Genomic DNA, 21,161 nt, shown 5'->3' with positions numbered 1-21,161 from the left:
TAGCCATAAGACACACTTACACGTTGACACCACACTTAAGGTCTTTGCACACTGAGTCAGTTTTTTTTTAAACAACCCTCTAAACAATTTGGACAGATATGAAAAAACACAATAAATCTAAACTGTTGTGAAAATAAAAAAAAGAGCAGGGTGGGGTGAATTCTGTGTGGAAACCAAGCTGCAACCTCCGGTCTTGAAAATTAAGCTGATGATGAAGTTCCAAATCCTGCAGTTCCTCGAGTGTCCACTAGAGGCTGGCTGCAGAAGCACAGGAAGTCACATACACATCCATTCTAAAAAGCTTGTTTTTACAGCAGAGATTAACATGTTTACAGCCTGGTTCAAAAAACCAAACAGGTCTGATTAGCTACATGTCTTGATCGGCACACACTGTACGGGGGGTGAATGTGTTGATGACTCATCAGTTTTGATTTGATGAAGGATAAGAGTTATTCACAATAAGGCGTGTAGCTGACCTGATTGACAGGTGGGTGTGGTGTAACGGTTTGTCTGGAGGCTTAAAACCCGCCTCAGCTCCAGCTCTCAGCCTGTCGTTAGGCTGACTGAAAGTTAGGCTGAGACAGCATTTCCAGCATGGAGACCGCCATCGACGGCACTCCAGCGCCCCCTGCAGGAGCAGACAGGTGACGTCACTCAGACATCAAATATTCAAATTTAGTCAGTGGTGAAAACAACTAAATAGACAAGAAAACTTACTTATGTATCTTCAAACAAATTGACAAATGGTCTGTTGAATTAGTGGATCAGCTGGACTGAGGCTCATAGCCACGATGTTTGAGTTGACATGACCGCTGACATCTTTACTGTACAGCACTGTCAACATCATATTATTGGCTGGCTAACATGACGTAACAACGAACAGTAAAACAGTCGACCACTATAACATAGTGAGCAGTCAGCAGAGGGAACTCTGAAGACTGAGAGGTTTTAGGAGCCATAAAAGCAAACATAACCGCCACATAAAGCCTAAAACTACTACTGAAATCTCCTTTTTTTACACAGCAAAGATTCAACCTGAACGAACCGTATGACTGTTGACAGAAAGCAGGAGGAGATTGTTAAAAAAACCTGACTTACACATGGTTACACAGGTTCTCTCAGGAGCTTCAAGGAAATGAATTATGTTTAAACAGCTTATCTTAAACATAAAGGACGATAGTTGAAACAAACAGTGGTGTGATAAAGGGTGTGTTTTGTGTTTTCCAATATCAGCACATCGATGAGAAACCAGTATTGATAAGAGCTAAATTTGTCAGCACAGTTAAGGAGAGAGAAACGAGTGGCGGTATTGAGTGAAAAGAATCTGGTAATTAGCTGACGGCTGACTCAGGCCGTCGCAGCTTTGTGTGTCAGGGTGTGTGGATGGAAAACCCGATGAAGCGTATCTCCCCGGGTGTCATAAAGCTCTGCTTTATGGCCCGTTTGTGTAGCCGTGCAGATTAAGCTCAAAGAAAGAAGGCCGCTCTTTTCTGCATGCATCTTAAATCCTGTTTTTCCTCAGCTGGATCTGAAGATCAATTCTTTGGGGGGGCAGTGCTGAGATTCCCCCGCTGTCAGCAGCTACACTGGTGTCTAAAAATACATAGAATATTTCACCTCGGATTTAATGGTAGCATGGTTAGAGTAGAGCATGACCATTCTGTTCAAATTGTAGACTCTCCTTCACACTGAACTGTCTTTCTTTAGTCGCCTTAGCGCTGAAGCTTACAGAGCCCAGCGGGCAAAAATTTCAGCCTCCACAGAAGATACAAAGAAGAGAAAATCACAGTCACTCAAACACTCTTCTGTGATTCATCCAATCAACTTCCTCCTCTGAAACTACTTCTAGCATTTATCTCCAGAGAGCAGCACACTGTGGAAATAAATGGGCCCGTGTGTGGAGATGGCACTCTTCCTTTCCGTGTTTAGACCCAAAGAGGCGTTGGAAATGTTGGAGAGAACCTGCAGCCGCCTCGTCTGTGACGCCGCTGCAGACACCAGCCCGCTTTTTGTCTTCAGAGGTAACTCACAATGAAACACAAGTGAAGCAGCATGTGTTCTCAGGAGTCACAAACATCTCTGTGACTTCAGACACATCAGATGTACACACACACACGCGCACGCACACACGCGCACGCACACACGCGCACGCACGCGCGCACACACACACACACGCACACACAGACGAGCTGTTTCTCTGAGGGGGGAAACACCCTTAAAATATCGCCTTCCCCACACAACACACCAAACTACTGTTGAAGACGATTTCAGCAGCGTGGTGTTTAGTTTAACTTATGAATCATTTTTATTGAAAAAGTCTTAAAAAATACAAACAGTACGGCAACACAAACATTTCCAAACACATCCATAGGAACAATACGTCAGCAGATACAGTTTTTATGACCTTAAAACAAAGAATAAATAAATGTTCTCACATCACCGAGCTGCAGAAGAACTTAAAAGGCATTTCTTTTCTCCTATAATCTCCTTTGTGTCCGCTTAGTCTGAACATCCTCTCTGTGTCTGAGATTCTCTTTCAAACCTGAGGACCTGAGCTCTGTGAAGGGTCTCTCGTTCTCGAGTGTAAACACGTCAATGAAATAAAAAAATGTCAAACAGTTAATGAAGATGAGTTTCAGTCACCACTAAGACCAGTACAGATAGATTGGATTAAACATCTTCAGCAACACGTACGCTTAAATTTGGCACTTTTCATATCTATGACAAAACCATAAAAGTGAAGAAAGAGTGAAATTAAATAATTTAGGATTAAATTAACAATCAAGTTAAATGACTTTCATTCCATCAGCATGAAAACAGCAGATGAGTAATTGTGTAACAGTACGGTTGTTTATTAAAATCCTTTATAGTCCTGTTCAAACCTGCACAAAACTCAAAAGTGTTTTTGCTCAGCCTGAAAACTTCAGGAGTTTTGTGCAGGTGGGAACAAGGCTCATGACATCTTTTGAGGTTATGTCTTGCCACCTGAGGCGCTCACCTCGCTCACACTGTGAGAGAGGTATGTGAGCAGGGGCGTGTCCAGAGGGATGCCCGGAACGGCATGGGCCCCCCTTGAAATCTGATTGGCTAAACTAAAATCACAAACTATGATTGGCTATTTGCGTTTTCAGAGGCGGGATTTAAGTCAAAATCAACTGTGTTGCATCAGGCTGCTAGTTGACTGTGCACATTTTATTTCATGAGACGGGTTTTTTGGAAAGGAACGATTCCATAAAGACTCACAAGCAAACTGCTGCACCCTGTCTAACTTACAATGAACGAACCAGCTATGAAAAGTTTTTAAATCGTGACCCTGAACAAATGTCTTCTTTTTGAGTCCTGAAAGAATGAAGCTAAGACGATGTCGCCATTCTCTTGTGTAACTTAAAAGTGTGATTAGTGGGGAAAGGAAGGTAAACTGCTTGCTAGCCCTGCATACGTCAGTGCCCCCAGTCTGCCCCCCCCACTGAAAAAGGTCTGGACTCTGGACACAACCCTGCTGAACATCAACTCAAGAAGATTTCAAGGATTTCTGTAAATATTTTCAGGACTGCATGTGAGAGAACGGCTTATGTGACCGTCTCAAAGCTCATGTGTTGGATTAAACTGTGTGACAGGTTTCTGAGTTGAGCTGAAGACTGAACCGGTTTGTATCCGAGCAGAGCCAGCGTGTCGTTGCACAGTCGCTGCACCGTCCTCACGATGTCGAAGCTGAGTCGAAGCCTCCAGCTCTCTGCGGCGGCTCTGGAGTCTCTGGTGGTGGAGTATCTGTAGTTCCACTCGGAGGGAGCCGACACATTACTGTTGGTGTTCTTTGAAATCCACAAACTCACTCTGTCCTCCATCTCCAGCCCCACAAACCTGTAGATCTCAGCCGCCTTGTTCTTCGGGTTAAACGCAAGGTCCTCGTACCGCACCAGCATGTAGCGTCCATGCAGCCATGGCGGTCTCTGCAGGCCCGTCTCTGCAGAGGCTGACATGTCCTTACAGGTGCTGGTGATCTGTGACAGGTCCACATAACGTGGCTGCCGTCCTGTTGCGTTCCATATTTTCCAAGCACGGAACTGATCTGAAAACGCCATCATGCGAGAGGCGAGGATGGCTCTGGGGTCTCTTACCAGGTGGATGATCTTCAGGTCAAGACGAGGGTCTTCCGTCAGAGTGCGCAGGTCGCCAACCTCAGGGACGCGCACGGTCTTTATGGCGATGTTTCCCCTTGACAGACATGACAAGGACGCTAAAGTGAGGTTCAGAGTGCCGCACTTCTTAGGACACCAGGTTTCATCGGGCAGATCAGAGACTGCTCCGTCGCCTCCCTCCAAGCACACTGGAGGGGAACAGAGGGCGTGGCTGGAGCTCCGACGGAAGAAGGAGTTGGTGACGTGGTCCTGCGGCTCTGGCCGGATGTAGTTCTCCATGAAGTGAAGATCGCAGGTGTAGAGGTTGAGGAGGAGGTCCCTGTACGCTCCTAGGAGGGCCCGGCGGTCCAGCGAGCGGCGCAGGCGGCTGCTGGAGTTGGTGAAGGCCTGCTGCACGTGGAAGAGAGGCTCAAACACATAGAACACCTCCGGGTGCTGGTTGAGGAGCTGCCCCGTGAAGGACGAGCCGCTGCGGGTTGTGGAAAACAGCAGGATGTGTTTCCGAGGCAACTCCTGCATCCAACCGTCATCACACAATGATCTCCATCTGGAGTCTGGAAGAGAGACACAACAATAAAAGAAGTTAAAGCTCAGGTAAAAAATGAGTTAGCTGTGTCATTTCAGCTCATAAAAGTATGAGTGAGTCTGTTTTCATCACGACTTCCACCCAGCAGAAAGTCAACTCCTAAATCAAGCTGATAAAGCTTCAATAATTCAGAGAGTAAAGATGCATGAGTAAGTTATTTGTCTGCGCGTGGTTGCAGAAGGGACTCATGAAGCGGCGGATCTCTAAATATAGGACAAAAAGTTAACATGCAATTACTGCTGATGAGGAGTTGATTGCAAAGGGAAGGTTTCTTCTGTACACGGGCGATGCAGCTGTGCTATGAGAGCAGATTAATGGAGATAAATTGGAGGATAATTGTCAAACGAGTGACGCATATTTAATTTCTCCTTCCTTTTCTTTTTTGGGATTCCCTGATTTAATGATCTGTGGGAGTTTGCCTGTTGCTTCAGTTACAGGTTTGATGCTATGTCTTTCTCCAAACTGCTTCAATGTCAAACTTATTTTATGACCAGGTCGACTTTTGATCTCGTACTCCCTCTGCTGATTCTGTACAACCAAACTATTTACAAAATAAACATGTACATATTTCTATACTGCCAAGATTTTAGCAGAAACGTACTTTATGCGAGGGTTGTCATGATACTAGAACTTAAACTTCAAAATGCTACAAGCTATGTGGGCGGCAGTAGCTCAGTCTGTGAGGACTGGAAGGAACAGAAGGGTCAAGTTCAAGTCCCGGTGCGAACCAAATCTGGAAATTGGTCTGGTAGATGGAGAGGTGTGAGATCACTTCCTGAACACACACACACACACACACACACACACACACACACACACACACACACACACACACACACACACACACACACACAGCTCAGGAGCGCTCGCTCACCCCCTCACTCTGACATCTCTCCATTAGTGCATGTCCACAGGATCCTGTTTGTGCATGTGTGTGTATTTCAGCCACATGTGTGTGTAGCATGTTCAACAACAGAGTGTAACATTGAATTTCCCCTCACAGGATCAATGAAGAACAACATTCATACCACAGCAACACAACAACAAAAAAAGTCAGAGGCACCAAATATTTGGTCATTTCTTATTTTCAATTATTACGCTCGTATCAAAACAGTCAGTCCTGACAGTCCTGATTGGTTGTTGAAGCTTACCTCTGTGGTGTCTGGAGGAGCAGCGGTACGCTCCCTCACAGGGTCCAGACAGAGAGTCCCTCAGGGTGCGGATGGCGGTGTACTGCACCCCCAGAGACGCACACACCAGAAGCAGCACCGTCTTCCAGGAGCACTCCATCCTGCCCCTCCATCCGGCTCTACATCCTTCACGCTGGAGAGGAATCAAAGACACACACAATGAGATTTCATTCGGGTGCGTTTTGTTCCAGCCTCATGCGTGTGCAGCTTCAGCTCGTTTTACACCCACAGACCTCGAGCGATGGGCGGCTCTGCTGGAGCAGTTTATGTTCCTGCTCCAAGGAACTTAAACAACAGAAGGTGGAGATGTTATTTAGACCGTCTCCACATTTAATTCTAGAAAAAGTCTGGCTGCAGCTGAAACCTCCCTGAGTTGCCTGTTCACACATGCACCTCACCGCGGGATACTCTCCCTCCCTGTGAAATCAATGCACTGTAGATGTGCAGGTTGGTGAGTTATTTTACCTTTAGACAGAGCTAGGCTAGAAGTTTCCTTTATTGTCCACTGTTTGTGCTATGCTACGCTAACCAGCTGCATGCCGTAGCTTTAGATTAGCAGGAAAGGAAAACAGAAACTACTTCCTTCAACTAAACATTTAATGTACTTTAAAAAAATCCAGCTTTAGGAAGCCAATTCAACAGACACAATCTTTCCAGCATCTGTACCACAAGGAGCTTAAACACTTTGAACAAACAGTTTAAAGGACTGAGATTTGTCCCCTGATGGATCCACAGATTTGTTCTGCAGAAAAACTCAAGGAGGGACCTTCCCTGGTAAATGTTAGCTTTCCTGTTCCTCTCTGAGACAACTTTACTCTAAAGATGCCACACACACACTCATGCATAGTTGCATTTCATTTTTGCTCTCCTCTCTTCTGGGTAATTAAGCCTCTAAGCTCAGCAGAGAACTACAGATAAATTTAGCTGCCTGCACAGAGACAAGTGGAGAAATGCACTTTAGAGTTTTTTGCCATCGGGCATGAAAGAGCAGAGAGAGATGAGATTCTCCAAATGCATTCAGAAAAAAAACAAAAAACATTTGTCCCTGTGTACTTAACTGATGGAAGGTAATCACATGAATCCCTGAGCACACACAGTGTCTGCATCATCATCACATCCAGGTAAATATACTCCAGATTACTGACAAAAAATGAATCCCCCCTCTCTCTCTTTCTCGCTGCAGTCTGCCTCTTGTTCATTAATGATGTTTGTGTGTCCCGGGCAGACTCGTGTCCTCAGGAACGAATCACACAGAGCTCAGATCGGCTTTTGATGTTCCATTAATCACAAACAGCGCAAAACCAAAGGCGTTTACTCTGTGGGTGACGGAGGAGTGAAATCGAGCCGGCATCATGAGCCATTCTGTTTGAAAAGGGCTAAAAGCTGCAATCACAGAAAATGAACTCATCGGGGGGAGAAGGTTTGTTTCTTGGATTGATATTTTTACACAGAATGTCAGAAACGTTCTCAAAACCTGCGGATCTAATTTTTACTTTAGATCAGAAAACCAAACTGGTGTTGCTTAAAGGACAAACAGAATATCAGAACATCCTTTGCTTACATTAAGTACATTTTACCAGCAACTTTCTAAAACTGAAGCCGTAACAACAACCTCCCCCCTTCTCCTCCTCGGACAGGCTGGAGATCTCCACGATGTTGATGGCTGCTCCATCCACTCATCCCTGGAAGTCCACTACCTGGGTGTCATTCTGGACTCCACCCTCTCTTTCCAGTCACACATCAACTCCATCACCAAATCTGTGTTCTGCCACCTCAAAAAAACATCTCCAGACTCCGTCCATAACTCACAGACCCTGATGCAGAATCACTCATACGCGCCTTCATCACTTCCTGTCTCGATTATTGTAATGGAGTCCTATTTGGGGTAACTCGCAAAGCCCTTTACAGATTCCAGTACGTGTATCAAAGTGTGTGCATGTGTGGGCTTCTGGTGAAGCCTCGCCTACCCCCCAGTCCCTCTCAGACCTCATATACCACTTATACTCCGGTCCTTGGTCACGGGTCTGGTCTCCACCCTAACACCAGAGCCCACAGTGTGGCAGCCCTCACCCTCTGGAACTTCCTGGAGATATCTGCAACGTTACATTCATCAAAAAACTCCATAAACCCTCCTGTTAAAATTTGCCTCATGGACTCATTTAAATCCTGTTATCATTATTATTAATCTGATTTACTGATTGATGCATTCTGTTTAATTTGTTTGCTACAGGTTCTGTTCTGATGTAAAGCGTCCTTGTGTACCTTGAAAGGCGCTTTATAAATACAATCTATCATTCTAAATATTAAATCGGTGACCTCTGAGGATACACTGCTCCATTTTCCTCTTGTATCAGTACAACTTTAAATCTGCTTCTTCTTCTGTTTGTGCAGTTAGTGCCGATAATGAGAAACTCTGACCCTGGCTTTTAACCATCTGACACTTCAGTCAAAGAAAAACTGAGAAGAATGTGACAGTCCTGCCATCCCAAACATCTCCTCCACAGCTGGCCGAGCGAGGAGCATCGTGTGACTCCTCTGTGACAGGTTCTCTTTTCCTGCTGCCCTCTGGGGAATAAAGACAGATGCTTCAGTGGATTAAAGCAGTTTGATTTGCAAGTCCCCCCCTCCGTCTCTGTGGCTTACAGCTCCTCCTGCACAGGGACTCACAGCAGGAATAACAGACGCTCTGTCAACAGCTGGAGGCGACTGAAGGCTTCGAACGCTCTCAGCTTTTGTATCCCTCCAACAATAACAGTTTTTACACAGAGGATAAAAGCCTCGGGGACAGGATCAGCCAAAGATTACACTGTGGGCTGCACGCTCCTCTGACAGGTTTGTAAATGCAGAGCCATAACACACAGGGAAAGTGTGGAGTAATGAGAGTGGTGCGTGCTGCAGGAGAGGAGGCTCCCTCAGTGGAAAATGAAGCAACAAATGAGGTTAGAAGTTAGTGATGAGGTTGGGACTGAGGGATTTGGGGATGCGAGTGATGGAGGGATGTGACAGTGCCAAAGATTTTTCTATCAAGACACCTCGCTGTGTTCACTGATCCTCTGAGGGAAGTGGTTTATAATAAAACATCACTATAAGAAGCTACAAGTCGGCTTTGAACATCTATCTGTTCATCGTCTGCGTCTTTAGCTCTGCTCCTGAGAAAGGTGATGTGGTCACAGGAGGTCACCTGTTTCAGGTGGAGGTCATCTCAAATGAAGCTTCAGCCAGGGGTTCCTCAAGTGACTCGAACCCAAAATAGCCTCTAACATTTCAAACGCCCTAATCAGACTGCCGTTTCAAGCTACGATATTTACCTCCCTTTGACAGTTCACTTTCAATCTGGTGTGTGTGTGTGGGGGGGGGGGAAGTGACCCCCCCCCCCACACACACACACACGCACACGCACACGCACACACACACACACACACACACACACACACACACACACACACACACACACACACACACACACACACACACACACACACAGTGCCACAGGCTAATATCAGACCGCAGCAGCGTGCAGAGCAGCTGCATCTGACCCGGGGCTACAGAGCAGCTCCTGAGATCATGAAGATGGTAAAGATGATGAAGATGATGATGATAATGATGATGATGATGATGATGATGAAGATGAAGATGAAGATGATGGAGAGAAGATGAATCTCGTCCTACATGATTCCTCCGGCACTGAGACACAAGTGAGACGAGTGTCAGGAGAGATGAAGAAGAAGAAAGAGGTCAGAGCTTCATCTGATCTTGTCTTCATGTGATGCTGATTGCAGGCTGTTCTCTCTCTCTCTCTCTCTGAGTGCTTCTCACACACACAGGAGGAGCGAACAGTGAGGGGAAAATAATGCCAAGTTTGCAGTTGAAATAAGAAGAGGATGAAAACATCCGAAACAGTCTGCAGGATATTGTTGTCCGGGTCCGGATGAATAGGCTATAACACGGACAAAGAGCGAAACATTATAGATGAGAAATTCAGTTTTTTCAACTAAATCTGAAGCCCTTCTCCCTCTTTACACAACTGCAGATTCTTCAAATGAATGTTTGAGGGGGATTAACAGACATCAACACAAACCTAAGCCCACGTGGACAGTTATAAACTGTAAAATCACCTGAAGAATCAGATTTCCATCCGTAAATCATGAAAACACTGAACGTTGTCTTACCATGAACGCTCGCGATCTTCTCCGGTCCTCTGTGCTGCATTTGTAAAAGTGTGTGTGTGTGTGTGTGTGTGTGTGTGTGTATAAGGAAGAGGAAGAGAGAGAGAGAGAGAGAATGAAGAGAGACGGAGGAGGAGGGATGGAGCGCCGTCAGCGGTGTCTCCAAAGAATCCGTGGATTCAGAGCTGGAGGCGCGCTGGGTATGGTGAGCTGAAAGGAAGAACCCACCACCACAATGCACAAACCCAAACACACACAAACACACACACACACACACCCCTGTCCACAGATCACGCGGGCCACTAGAACTTAGCCCATACTGGATTGGATGCAATATTGGCGTGCGTAACGTCTGAACGCCGTATAGCCTGCGTTTCATTACGTCCTCTAATTCTAAATGTAATGGGGGAAAACACACGTAATGTTTGTGTCTACAAGGTAAAACAAAAAAATGGATCCTGCTTTTGTTGCTGCATGATATTAGGTGTTTGCACGTGCAGCTTATTGCCATCCTTCATGCAGGCAGCAGGTGTCATCAGCTGCAGGCAGACATCAACAATCACCTCAGCATCACCATCAGAGTGTCAGTGCTCCTCTGTCACTGTCAGGCTGTCAGCAGGGAGGGAGACACACACACACATACACACGCACACACACACACACACACACACACACACACACACACACAGCACAATGACCTCTATTTTTCCTCATATCCTCTGAGGATGACTGCTATCATCACACTCCTCTTCCTCTCTCTGCTGCTGACTCCGTAGTGGAGAGATGGTTCTCGTCTCATTGCCCCCCGGGGGGTCACTGCGGGGTAGTTTGACAGCTCCATTACTCCTGGGTAGCAAGGGTTGATTGTGTTTGGGGTCTTTCAGAGGTGGCCCCCGCTGTGGCTAAGGTGTGTCTTTACTGTGAGGGCAGTGGGGACATGTTTCTGCTGTTAGATATGTGGCCAAAACATCTTAATTCACATCCATTTATTCTGTTAAACGCACAGTGACACACCATTAATTCTCCAGTCTGCTCCAAGTCCCTTAAATATACACGACATAAGTCATCACATTGTCTTCATTTAAAGCTGTGGTCACTCAGTAAACATCTTTCTGTAACAGTTAGGGGAATTTGGTATAAAGATGTGCTAGACATTTTAACAGTGTGGAAAACAAAATATGCATGAAAAAGATGATGAATAAAAGGATGGATTAGGACAAAAACTTGGAGGAAACATGAGACAGCCACATCTCCCACAGGGGACTCATACACAGGGAGACTGTTGGTGCTCTCACACTGGATGCACGTACACACACATCCAGAAATATCCTAAAAATTACATTTATTATTCAGGCTGAGCAGCACGGGTGAACACAAACGACCAAATTGTTGACTCCGACTTCACCTGGAAGTTTTTCCTGCCAGTAAAGTTTGGCAAGAAGTCTGGAGAGCGGATGTGTGAACGCTGCAGGATATAGCAGGGAAGTTTACCCACACACATAGAGCACCCAGTTTGTGATGATCTGAGGTGAGGTCTCACTGTGCAATCACACACACACACACACACACACACACACACACACACACACACACACACACACACACACACACACACACAAACACACACACACACACATAAAGAAGTCAGAGCTACAGAGACCCCCTGCTGAGGGTGTCCTGTCCTCTGCACCTCTCTGTGCTCATATCCCTCGCTCTGCCTGCCCACAGCATCGATCCTCAGCTCTGAGCCTCTCAACGCCCACACGCCTTCTCAGTGAGATTCAAAACAGGCAGAGGGAGAAAGTTCTTTGAGTGCACACTGAATCGTCAGCAGGCCTCCCAGTTTAGCTTTACCCTCTCACCCCTCAAAGAGTAAAAAATCTGATGTGCATTAGTGATCTGTCTTTTTTTATCTTAACAAACCTGCTCTCTTTCTCCTCCAGGTTGCTGCGATCCAGCTCACATCTGATCTTTAACAGGACAGCAGGCGTTCATGGAGTGGATGTAGATGCTCTTCATCGTCAGCTCGCCTCTCTGATAGCTTCTCTGTATCTGCACTTGTCTTGCACGGTAACTTCTTCACCTTTCACTGTGTTTTAAAGAAGCGATCTGTCAGTCAGATTATCCGTCAGCCAGCCTGTCACAGGGGAGAGCAGCTCGCACAAACTTACCTCAGCCTTTAGAGGAAAGCCACTGTTCTTATTCATTGCATCTCATCTCATTTATTCAGCCTCCCTTGCTATAAAGTGCAATAAGCAGGTGAAGAGAAATCTTATTTCTTCCCTTGTTTGCCAGCAGAGAAAGCTCCATTTATTTCAGCCAACAGACAGTCTCTCTGTTGCTGCTCTGCAGATATCTAAACACGTCTGCAGAGGTAAGTTTGACTTAGACAGGAGGTTAATTACACCACAAAGACACTCAATCATTTTATGTAATACGTATAAGTACGTGGATTTTTATTATTGGTGGTTGTGAAGGTACGGTGGCCCTGAAGGTCAACTGTACAAACATTACTTGACAGCAAATATTTCCCAGGACGGCAGAAACATTTCACTAAACGCAAAACTCTTTCATCAAACGTAAAGCCTGGCATATACAATTCATGGCTGAATGTCTGCTCACTCTGGTTTACGACACATGAACTAGGCTCGCGGTTTAGGTGAGCAGTTACACCGCGCCCATTGGCCAATCAGGTCAGCTACACGCCTTATTGTGAATAACTCTTATCCTTCATCAAGTCAAAACGGATGAGTCATCAAAACATTCACCCCCCGTACAGTGTGCTGATTGAGACATGAGCTCATCAGACCTATTTGGTTTTTTGAACCAGGCTGTAAACATGTTAATCTCTGCTGTAAAAACAAGCTTTTTTTAGTGGGTGTGTATGTGACTTCCTGTGCTTCTGCAGCCAGCCTCCAGTGGACACTTAAGGAACTGCAGGATTTGGAACTTCATCATCAGCTTCATTTTTCAACACTGGAGGTTGCTGCTTGGATATAAACTGTGTGCACAGATTTGTAAAACAGAGGTCATGGTAACACATTAGTTTTTCTCAGCTCATGCAGGAGGGCTTCAGAAAGAAGCCCCGCAAGTTAAGCAAAATATTAAATTAATCTCTATTAAAATAAAAACGAAATATATTTGATCTTATTTTGCTCTCCATCTCCTTGCCTCTAATGAATCATTTATCTCAACAATTAGATTTCTCCTTCAAATATTTCTTTACTTTTCACAGGAGGTCACGACCAAATTCAAAGAAGCTGAGCTTCTTAATGTGACTTAATGTGCAGTCCGACTGAAGCCTCGGAGTTCCTGAGTGTGTTCACTGTTTATCGAACCGTTTAGATTAGATGGGGATCATCAGCCTGTTGACAAGCCCATCGCTGCTCTCTGTTAGGTATCTTTATAAACCGAAGTTCTCTGCTATCGTTTTCTCCGCGTGGTGTTTCCATCCTATCTATTGTGCATAATTCATTATATTTTGGCGGGTCAGGTTTCAAGCCGAGGTGCTCGTCTGCTAGAGTGAGAGAAATCCTCTGAGTGACACTCGGTATGATGAGAGGCGGAAATACTGCGGGACACAAGGGATGAACAAACGGAGAGACAGATTAGAGCGAGGAAGGAAGGGGAAAGTTTACACACACCATCTGTGCATCAGAGGTGTGTGTGTTGCTCGCGATGTTTGGCTGTGTGATTTTTTTTGAAGGAGAGATCTCTTGAATATAGATGGTCTCATTTTCAGTCCCCGCTCTACACACATTTTGGATTTCATCTGCACATGAGCGAACAAGTCAGCTCTGCCATTGTATTGTTGAACCCTGCTGTGATAAATACAAAAAAAGCTGTAATTATCTGCCATATGCACGCAGGCAGCTCCGCGCCATTCGATGAAATTAAAACTTTTACAGTTTTCTCCTGACGCCCATCAGGACTTTCATAGATCACCAGCAGGGGGCAAACTCACTGAAACGGCAAAATAATTTCCATCAGGAGAAACAGGCTGCAAATTCAACAGATGTTCCCCCTCATGCTCAGAGCCTTCAGCTCACAGTAGCTATAGCTGCACGGCGGCTTCCATAGCAGTGGTTACACCACCATAGCAATGTAACACCGAGTAGTGGTTTAAAACGTATTTATGGCATACTGAGGAGCTCACGTTTGTTCTCATACTGCATGTTTGACCAATCAGGATGGAGTAGTAGGAGTCATGATGAACCCACTTAAACCAGGAGATTAAAAACTGGAAGTCGCTTGTGATGCCCCTTCTCTCCTCCAGTGCCCTCACACAGGGGAGGTGAAGTTTTATGGCCTGGCAGAGAGCGAGTACCACAGCCTCTCGCCCACTGCTCTCTGGGTTATAGACTTCAAATCAAATCCACTGAAAGCCTCTGAGACTTCCGAAAGGGAAGTCGACTTTATTGCTAGTTTGATTGGTCCTGGTCTCGCTTGGATTGGCTTTCTGAAAATAACGACATAAATTCCAGTGTGGCTGCGATCCAAGCAGACGCCTCCATGTGTCTGCCGTATCCCTCCTGTCGTCTCCACCTTTTTTCTGTTTGTTTTCAGACCCTGAGGAACTCCCCCTGTAAAGACACTTCTGTCTGTGAGGCCATCAGCAGCGCTCTCTGCTGCATAATTGATGCCATTAGCAGACGAACCACACTCTGAGCACAGGGGCAGGACGGACGCAACACAGAGGTACCATGCTCTCTCGCGTTCTTTTTATCCCACCTGCTGTTTCACACTCACAGGCCTCGCAGGCTCGCAGCATCGCATTTGTGGGAGTAATGGACCCGGCAAATTACAGGAGATCTTCCACAGCCGGGCGGCCACCAGAGAGCAGAGGAGCAGACGAGCTGTTTCCACAGAACACGGCCTCCCCCGATCAGACAGAGGGGAGGGATCATGTGAACATCTGTGAGCCGCGTTGTTTCAATTCAGGAGAGGCATGGACCAGTGTGTGCGTGTGTGTGTGAGCAACCTGCAGATAATCTTCACATAAAGAGTCCAGTCACACACCTCAATGTGTTCTGCACGATCCAAAGTGAGCACAAGAGACTCTGAGTAACAACTTGTCTCACCACAGTTTCCTTCCCGTCTTAGTTAAAAAAAAAATCTGACTTCAATCCTGTTCTGTCACCACAACAACTCCGAGTTTATAAACAGGATATAAAATATTCTCCCCAGAATCTGTGAGACTGTTGAACACCCTCCGCTGTAGTCCTGCCCAAAGCTGCTCACTCAGACTTTTTCAAACATGCTGCTACACCTGTTCTTCTTCTAACACAATGTGTGTGCTTTGTATGCCTCTTTCTTACTGTAAATGTACAATTAAGGCCACTTAGCTGAGTGTTCGCCCGTCTCTTATATTTACATTTATTTTGTTGAACCGTTTTTTCTATTCGTCTTGTTTCAAGTCATAAATATCTCATTACACCATTACTGTGCAACATGTTACACATAAATAAATCAGAAATCAAGTCTAACATGTGTAAATGTGTCTCTGAGTCATGACTGTCTACAATGAGTGAGAAGCTCGAGTCCCGCTGGCTGTGTTGTTGTCAGAGCCGTGTTTACATGGACGGGACGGCCGGCTCCTCCCCTTGTGTATTGTTTTTGTCAAGGACTAGAGAGAAGAAGAAGAACATACTCACTGATTATTTGGACGTCAGGTAACCCAGAACTTCCACCAGATACGTGTGCATTGCATGTCTGCTCCGGTCTGTTACGGCTCCGTGCACCCTCGTCCGTGTGCACAGAGAGCACAGATGGACAGCTGGAGTGCAGAGACAAAGGAATTCACGCTGTAATTTTACAGATTCACTCGTGTCAGCACGAAATATTACGATGTATGTGGTATAAAACCATTTAAAACACATAAACAAACACACATACGGTCATTGTTCTGAACCGTCAATACGGAGTGTTTTATTTTGAAAATAAACAGGATGTTTTCATTTTGTATGGGTGTCTAACTTCCCTCCCGCTTGTTCTTTTCTGTGCTAAACTGATGCGCAGTGCTCCAGCATCTGGCAAAAATAGAAGCCCTGCATATCTTCTGCAAAGAGGACCGGACTGCCAGAGCTGAGACGGAGCTGAGACAGAGCTGAGACGGAGCGAATACGCATCTGATGGAAGTTGGCGTTTTTAGATCACGGTCATTCTGTGTTAATTTACATGCAATGTGAAGTTACAAGCTAACTAAAGAGCGTTAACATTAGCCTGCTAACACAACCATGTAGGCTACAGGCAGCAGCTCGAGACATGACAATCTTGTCCACCGCTTGCGTTTTCTCCTCCCAGTGAACGTGAGTGGAGTGGGGTTGGAGGTGTTTCTGCGGGGGAGAGCGGAGGCTTCAGTATGGAGGAGGTGTGGCCAAACAGCAGCTTGTTTTGGTTTCATGCTGTTGCTCAAGGGCGACATCTACTGGATCAAAAAGTTCTCCCCTGGCTCAGGACCTTGGGGTTTGCTTAATAGTAAGCGTCTATGCAGCCTGGTCCAACAGCCCATCGCCTTGTGGTCCACAGCTGGAAACAACTTCTGGGGAGAGGTACGTCTGGGTCGACATGCTCCTCCAGCAGCCACGGTGACCCAGCCTTGGATAAGCAGAAGAAAATTGAAAATATGGATAGTCTGCAGTTCCCAGTGTTGTTTTTTCTGTTTTGCTTTCTTTCAGTAGGACCATTTCATTCCCGTCCATGTTCTCACATGCTCTGGAAGATAAAAAAAACGTCCTTAAAACTTTGACCACACACACACAGATGGTCAGAGAGTTCTGATCTGTTTATAGTCTGTCTCTGTAACCAGCTGAAGAAATCTGCAGCTGATTCCTCCAGGACCTTTCTGTGTGACTGAGCTCTTTCTTAATTACACCTGAGAGCTCCCAACATCTGCTCCGCCTCCACATCTGTCTCCATCAATCAGGCTGTGAGGGTCTCACGTAAAGTGAACGGCTGCACATTCGTCTGACTCCTGTGAGCATCACGGGAACAAACAAGAGTCTGTGAAAGTCTCTGACTTTGTGTCAAGCTGTCAGCGACGCTTTGGGTTGAGTTTTCCTCTGCCAACAGATCTGCTCACCTCGCCCTGAGAGGATTCGTAATCAGATTTATTTTCACTTCATCACTTCTCTCTGAATAGACACTTCTGGTAAAGTCAGTTATTTGTTTGGATGCTTCGACACTTTGGATGTTTTATCTCGGCTTCATCGCTTTGGGCTGAGAGAACTTTTAGGCAGAAATAAAAACAGAAGCGATAAGTTTGTAAAAGAAAAGTAATGTTTTATTTTTCATCTTGTTTGTAAGAATAAAACCAGAAGATAGTATCGTAGAGGGATTAGCTCTTGGTTCAGGATTTTCTACTCCATCTCACAGAAAATCTAACTCTTCACGTCTGCAGAGATTCCCTCCTTCTTTTGGATGTATGTTTGCTGCTGTGGAACATAAATATTTATCAGGTTAAAAGGTTAAAGTGTGTGGGATTAAAGGAAACCTGCAGCAGAGATTGTTGCTCAGACACAAGGTTCACAGGATGAAATGATTTAGAAACACAGCCGTGACACTCAGCAGGCTCTGCATCTCCATCAACATCACCTCTAATGCTTTTGGCTCATTGTGCAGAAATGTTCTGCACATCAGTGTAACCGTCTGTTGCTGCCTCACTGGTTGCATTTCAGGTTTGCAGAGAGTAAAGGTCTGCATGTGAAGAGTCAAGCAGCTGCTCAGAATCAGGCCTGTAGTCAGGGGGTGAAGTGGGTTCAAGATATTTCATGTTTTGTTCTGGTGTTTGGCCTCATTTTAAAAGGAAAAGCCCTTCATATTGGATTTGTGTGCCTGAGATGAGAAGATCCTGCCGTCATGTGTCACAGTTCAAAGGTGAAGAAAACCTGAGACTCAGAGAGCAGGATCATCAAAGTCTTTACCTCTGTATGGACTGTACACAGGCAGGTAGTCTCTTAACAAATAGGACATCCCCCCCCGCCCCCTCCTCTCTAGAGTCAATGCTTGTTGCCATGTAGTGGACACTGAAGCTTCAGTGTTTATCCAGCTCTGCATCGGTCTGTAAACCTTTCTGTGTTCTAACCTCTCTCCATTTTTCAAAAGCATCTCCAATATTGATCCTAGTTTGAGCACGTTTCTGCTCGTGGAGCTTATTAGAAACATGCAGAGGCTTTTTAGGTCGGGTACAATCACTTCTATCTGAACCACTTCTCTTGCTGCTTCCATCACTGCAACACCTGTTGGTTTGACCTGATAACTGCTCTCATATCTGACAAAACGAGGGGCGTCCAAAACGGCTGTGAGGGGGTGTCTTAAAACCGCCTACCTTCTCTGGTCCAAACAAATCCAGAGCATTCAGGAGCAGAATCTAAAGTTAGAAGGAGGACATACTGACTGCTGCATTGTTGTCAGAGAAGCCAGCACTTCAACATAGCATGTTTCCTTAATGTCTGATCATATAGTAAGGTCACTTTATCATTTCACTCATTACACATCTTACTGATTGGAACTTTTAGAAAATCTGACCTGGTATACTGACATTAGCTGAAGTGTTTCAGTATTTTAGGTCCTAAGGTTCTCTCTCTCTGTGAAATCAGTCGGAGCTTTGTGCAGTTTCATAAACATGGCCGCTTGGTTTCCGATGTGTTCAGGTTGTGTGAGGAGGAGATCAGGCCCAGCTGAGGGTGACAGACGTGTTTCTCAGTGTCTTCACCCAGAGGAGCTCACAGTTTGTCTTCAACATCCTGCAGACAGTGATGTGGATTTCCTTGTTGTTGATATGTTTGATGAAATTCGGCGTTGAGACTGACTTCTTGCTTCTTTATTTAAGCAAGAAACAGAGTCACTGGTCACGTCTGACCAGGAGGATCAAGAAGCCAATAATGATCTCTCGCGAACGTACAGAGACAATCGCCTATATGCATCTAAACATCTGCTTTTCGTCATGGGTCAAAAACATCATGCAACACATCCATATTTGGCAATACTCCTACACAACACCGCATTGTAAACAACTTGGAGGGGACTCCTAAATCTCCTTCAGATACAAACTCTCTCCAGATGTGCACATTATAAACTTAAAGGAGCAGTATATTATCTCTGTCCTAGTTACGTCAGACATTTACAACAGCTCTGTCACTGATAAACAAGAATGAAACAGTATTTGTGCACCCAGTTTGGAAGATCTTCTAACTGAATAAATTACAATCAGAAACATGATGAAGACCACTTAATCAAAACGGTTTATTTAAAGGTTTGTTGGATTTCAAACACTGAACGTGACTCTGAAAGACGTTGACACTGTGGCTGCACTTTGTTTAGATATGAACCACTCCCACATGTGTTATCATGTTTAATAAAATGCACCATATAGAAGATAAGAACGCAGTCACCTGATCAATAACAGATATGGCCTCTTTGCATGACCTGCTGTGTCTCATTTTATGTTCAGCAAACATAATCTGCACCCTCAGATCAATATTGATGTTAATAGTGCAGCTCACCTCGCTCAGAGCTCAGCAGATATCACAGTGTATGTTCGATGATGGGGATGTATTCATCAAAGATCGGAGAATTTACACACACACAGATGTGAGGTACTTTAAAATGTGCATTGGTCGAGCACGTCGTTGTTTGCTGTTTGTTCTGTTTGCTTTTTTTATTTTTATTTTTTACATCTCAGCCTTTTGGGTGCTTCAGAGAGGCGGAGCCAGCTGGAACCGTTTCCTTTGATTCTCTTTGATGAGATACAAATCAAACATGCAGCCTAAAGGCCTGGATCATCCTGATCTTTTCGGGAATGCACTCAAAAAAATCTATCTATTCAGAACACCACAACAACAGCCCTAAAATACACATTCATAAAAACCACTGAACAGTGAGCTGCATGTGCCCACTCAAACAGCCCCCTAAAATGAGCGCTCTTCACTCATGCACTGCTGAGAGAATCTCTCCAATATTTCAGGTGGACTCTGAAATCTTCCTGAGCTCGTTGTTCAAATGTCTCTCACAGAAAGAGACTTTCTCTGTCAGACAGGAGGAGGGGGGTGGGGGGGGGGGGTGTCTCAGGAGGCTGGACGTGATGTATAAAGAAGGACACAGACAGGACTGGTGGACAAAACTACAGAGGCTGACACCATAGTGAGGATATTTGTCTTTATATCAATGCTACATGTAGTTGAACAGAATCTCAATGTGAACTAAAGAGTGGAGAAGAACATACTGGAGAACAGGAAACATAATGCAGCAGGTTCATTAGAGCACGGGGATCGTACCGGATAAAGTATTTAGTCCTGCACCGGTCGCAGGATATCCTGGCCAATCCTCGAGGGGATGTAATGAACCGGTAAAGGATGTTTCCATTGTTAGCCATGATAGTTTGATTTGTTAACAGCATCAAGTTTGTATGTGGAACGTCTTGCATCAGCAACAAACAGCAGAAAAAGACGTATTTAACTAATGTATTTGAGCCCCCTAATAAAAGTAAAGGTTGAAAGTTATACAGTGATAAAGGCAGAGGGCACCAGAGAGACAACATGCTCAGTTATAGAGATAAGAATGACCTGATCGTCATGGCTGACTTCCTCTAACAGTTATGGTCATGCACAGCCCCATACTGTGTCACAGTGAAGTAACTTTGTGTTGTTTGGGAGCTTCAGGGACTTTTTGGCCGTTACGCTCTCTCTCTCTCTCTCTCTCTGGTTGGCACCAAACAGTCTGATGACAGCAGAGCAGCCTGACTGGTTTTTAGCTGACTTAGTCCTTAGTCGTTTAACGCCACATTACAGCCATACCACAGCATGAGGCCTCATAAACGCTGGCACCTCTTCACCTCTGCACTCTCTGTCTGTGCCCTAACTATTTAAGGGAAAATAAAACGGATGACTGACTCATGTATTTGTTGTTTGCAGCTGTGAAGAAGAGGAAAAGAAACAGCATCATCATGAAACTGAAAGAATAAACACTTATTTTCAAAACAGCAGGGGGGCAGAGGTGATGTAATAGCAGATTTCACAGCAGACTTAATGTCAATTTGGTATAAAATGCAGCATGAAGCTCCTCTACAAAAGCTGCTAAGCAC

General features: G+C 45.2%; 1 protein-coding gene and 1 long non-coding RNA gene across 3 annotated transcripts; one reads left to right on the top strand and one right to left on the bottom strand.

The window, feature by feature from the left end:
- Window positions 1-2,268: 2,268 nt before the first annotated feature.
- Window positions 2,269-10,250, bottom strand: si:ch73-62b13.1 (Carbohydrate sulfotransferase 1-like). 2 transcript variants are annotated; one of them, XM_020640801.2, is made up of 3 exons: window positions 10,085-10,250; window positions 5,877-6,048; window positions 2,270-4,693 (listed from the first exon to the last, which is right to left on the bottom strand). In XM_020640801.2, the coding sequence occupies exons 1-3, from the start codon at window positions 10,085-10,087 to the stop codon at window positions 3,570-3,572; spliced, it is 1,299 nt and encodes a 432-aa protein (XP_020496457.1). In that variant the 5' UTR covers window positions 10,088-10,250; the 3' UTR covers window positions 2,270-3,569. The 2 variants fall into 2 exon arrangements, with proteins under 2 accessions (XP_029134524.1, XP_020496457.1); XM_029278691.2 differs by lacking the exon at window positions 10,085-10,250 and having other exon boundaries at window positions 2,269-4,693.
- LOC136179711 (uncharacterized) lies at window positions 10,157-15,971 on the top strand. Its single transcript, XR_010666684.1, has 3 exons — window positions 10,157-10,286; window positions 12,025-12,151; window positions 14,648-15,971. It is a non-coding gene; the product is annotated as an uncharacterized lncRNA (long non-coding RNA).
- Window positions 15,972-21,161: the final 5,190 nt, after the last annotated feature.

This window comes from Labrus bergylta, chromosome 7 (genome assembly GCF_963930695.1).
Source record: "Labrus bergylta chromosome 7, fLabBer1.1, whole genome shotgun sequence".
NCBI classification, from domain to species: Eukaryota; Metazoa; Chordata; class Actinopteri; order Labriformes; family Labridae; genus Labrus; species Labrus bergylta.
Note: the sequence above shows the minus strand (reverse complement) of the source record. Positions and strands in the feature narration are given on the sequence as shown.